Here is a 1392-nt window from a genome sequence, read left to right on the forward strand (position 1 = left end):
CCAGTTTGCGGTCCTTTGTTTCGGCAGCCCCAGGACACTCCTCTGGTCGTGCCGCCCTCCTGAAAGCAGACACTTCTCCTTGCCACCTGACAGTCAGGTGGGACCCCCAGGAGACAGCGTACCTGCTGGGCACTTCTTATACCCTTGGAGGAGGCACAGCTTCTCCATCAGGATCTTCCCGACCACCCTGGGCACGAAGAGCACGGGCCGGGGCCGGCTGGGCCTGTGGCTGTGCACCAGGGTGTAGGGCACCAGGCTGAAGTAGGTTTCGGCCCAGAAGCACGCGGTGGAGGGGTCTGTGGGAGGAAGGAGCCGTGAGCGGGCCGGCCGCCAGGCTGCAGCAGCCCCCCACCCCCAGGAAGGCCTGTGTCTGATTTGCTCGCCACTGCAGCCCTGGCACCTGTAGTAAGTAACACGGGGCACGCTGGGCTCGCACACGATGCACCACGCCCTCCACACCTGCCCTGGCTGATTCCTTTGTACCTGTTGATTAGATTCCCTGTGCTTCTCTAGGATCAGCTTCATAGGCTGCAGTTTAAAACCTTTTCCTTGTTTGGCTCACAGGGAGGATAGAGAAACCACGTTCATCCTTGCAAACAATCTGGAAGCTTCCTGTGTCTTCTCCCTGAGTCTCAAGGGACACGTGATCCCAGTCCTTCCCTCCCTCCCTAGTCCCTGATCTCCTCTCCTGGTCATTTAGTTTATATTAGGCACTCAAAACACTTTTCCAGAAGAAAATAAACTCAAAACGATTTACCTTTCTCTAAATTCACTTCTGCTTATCTCATTGCACAGTTTTACCTGCTCAGGGGTCTGTGCTGTGCCGGCCTCTGTCACGGCCTCGTGCCCGCACCAGTCACTCAGCAGTTGTCTGAGGGTCCACTGGTTTGTGCAGTGTTGGGCATTTGGAGAGTGTGCAGACTTTAATATTCTAAAAGGACTGCTGTCCAGATGACTGTACCAGTGGCTTCGGACAGTCTTATTGAGGCAGGTTACAGAAGTAGGAGTGTCAGTTAAAGGACATTAAAGGTGTGTAGCTCAGCTGCTCTCCAGAAGGGCAGATAGACGTCAGTTATGGTTCTTAAAGAGAGATTCTGGCCTATATGAGTGGCATCACCCTGACCCAGCTCACCAACCACAGCAGCCTCCAAAGACCCTCCACCAGCTCCACCCGTCTCACCTTCTACCTGGCTTGGGTCCAACTGGCCCCCATCAAAGGATGACCACAGAGGGCTGGCCTTGGTTCTGTCCATACTGACGATGCGGACCAGCTTCTGGGCTGCCCCGGAAGGCTGCTGGACGAGGCAGAAGTGATGTCCCACGGGGCTGGGGGGCTGGCACCACCCCCCCGCAGGCAAATCCAGGGTGGTCCCTGGACTCCCAGGCTGTGCC

The 1392-nt window shown here is 56.5% G+C and overlaps 1 protein-coding gene across 1 annotated transcript in view; it reads right to left on the bottom strand.

Moving 5' to 3' along the window:
• CARD14 (caspase recruitment domain family member 14) overlaps positions 1–1392 on the bottom strand; it is a 22658-nt gene that overhangs the window by 3823 nt on the left and 17443 nt on the right. The window contains exons 16-17 of the mRNA XM_007462344.1: positions 1172–1295; positions 123–296 (exon numbers count right to left, since the gene is read on the bottom strand). Coding sequence (XP_007462406.1) covers positions 123–296; positions 1172–1295 — 298 coding nt within the window. The remainder of the gene's footprint in view (positions 1–122; positions 297–1171; positions 1296–1392) is intronic.

Source organism: Lipotes vexillifer, unplaced genomic scaffold, assembly GCF_000442215.2.
Source record: "Lipotes vexillifer unplaced genomic scaffold, Lipotes_vexillifer_v1.1 scaffold1691, whole genome shotgun sequence".
NCBI classification, from domain to species: Eukaryota; Metazoa; Chordata; class Mammalia; order Artiodactyla; family Lipotidae; genus Lipotes; species Lipotes vexillifer.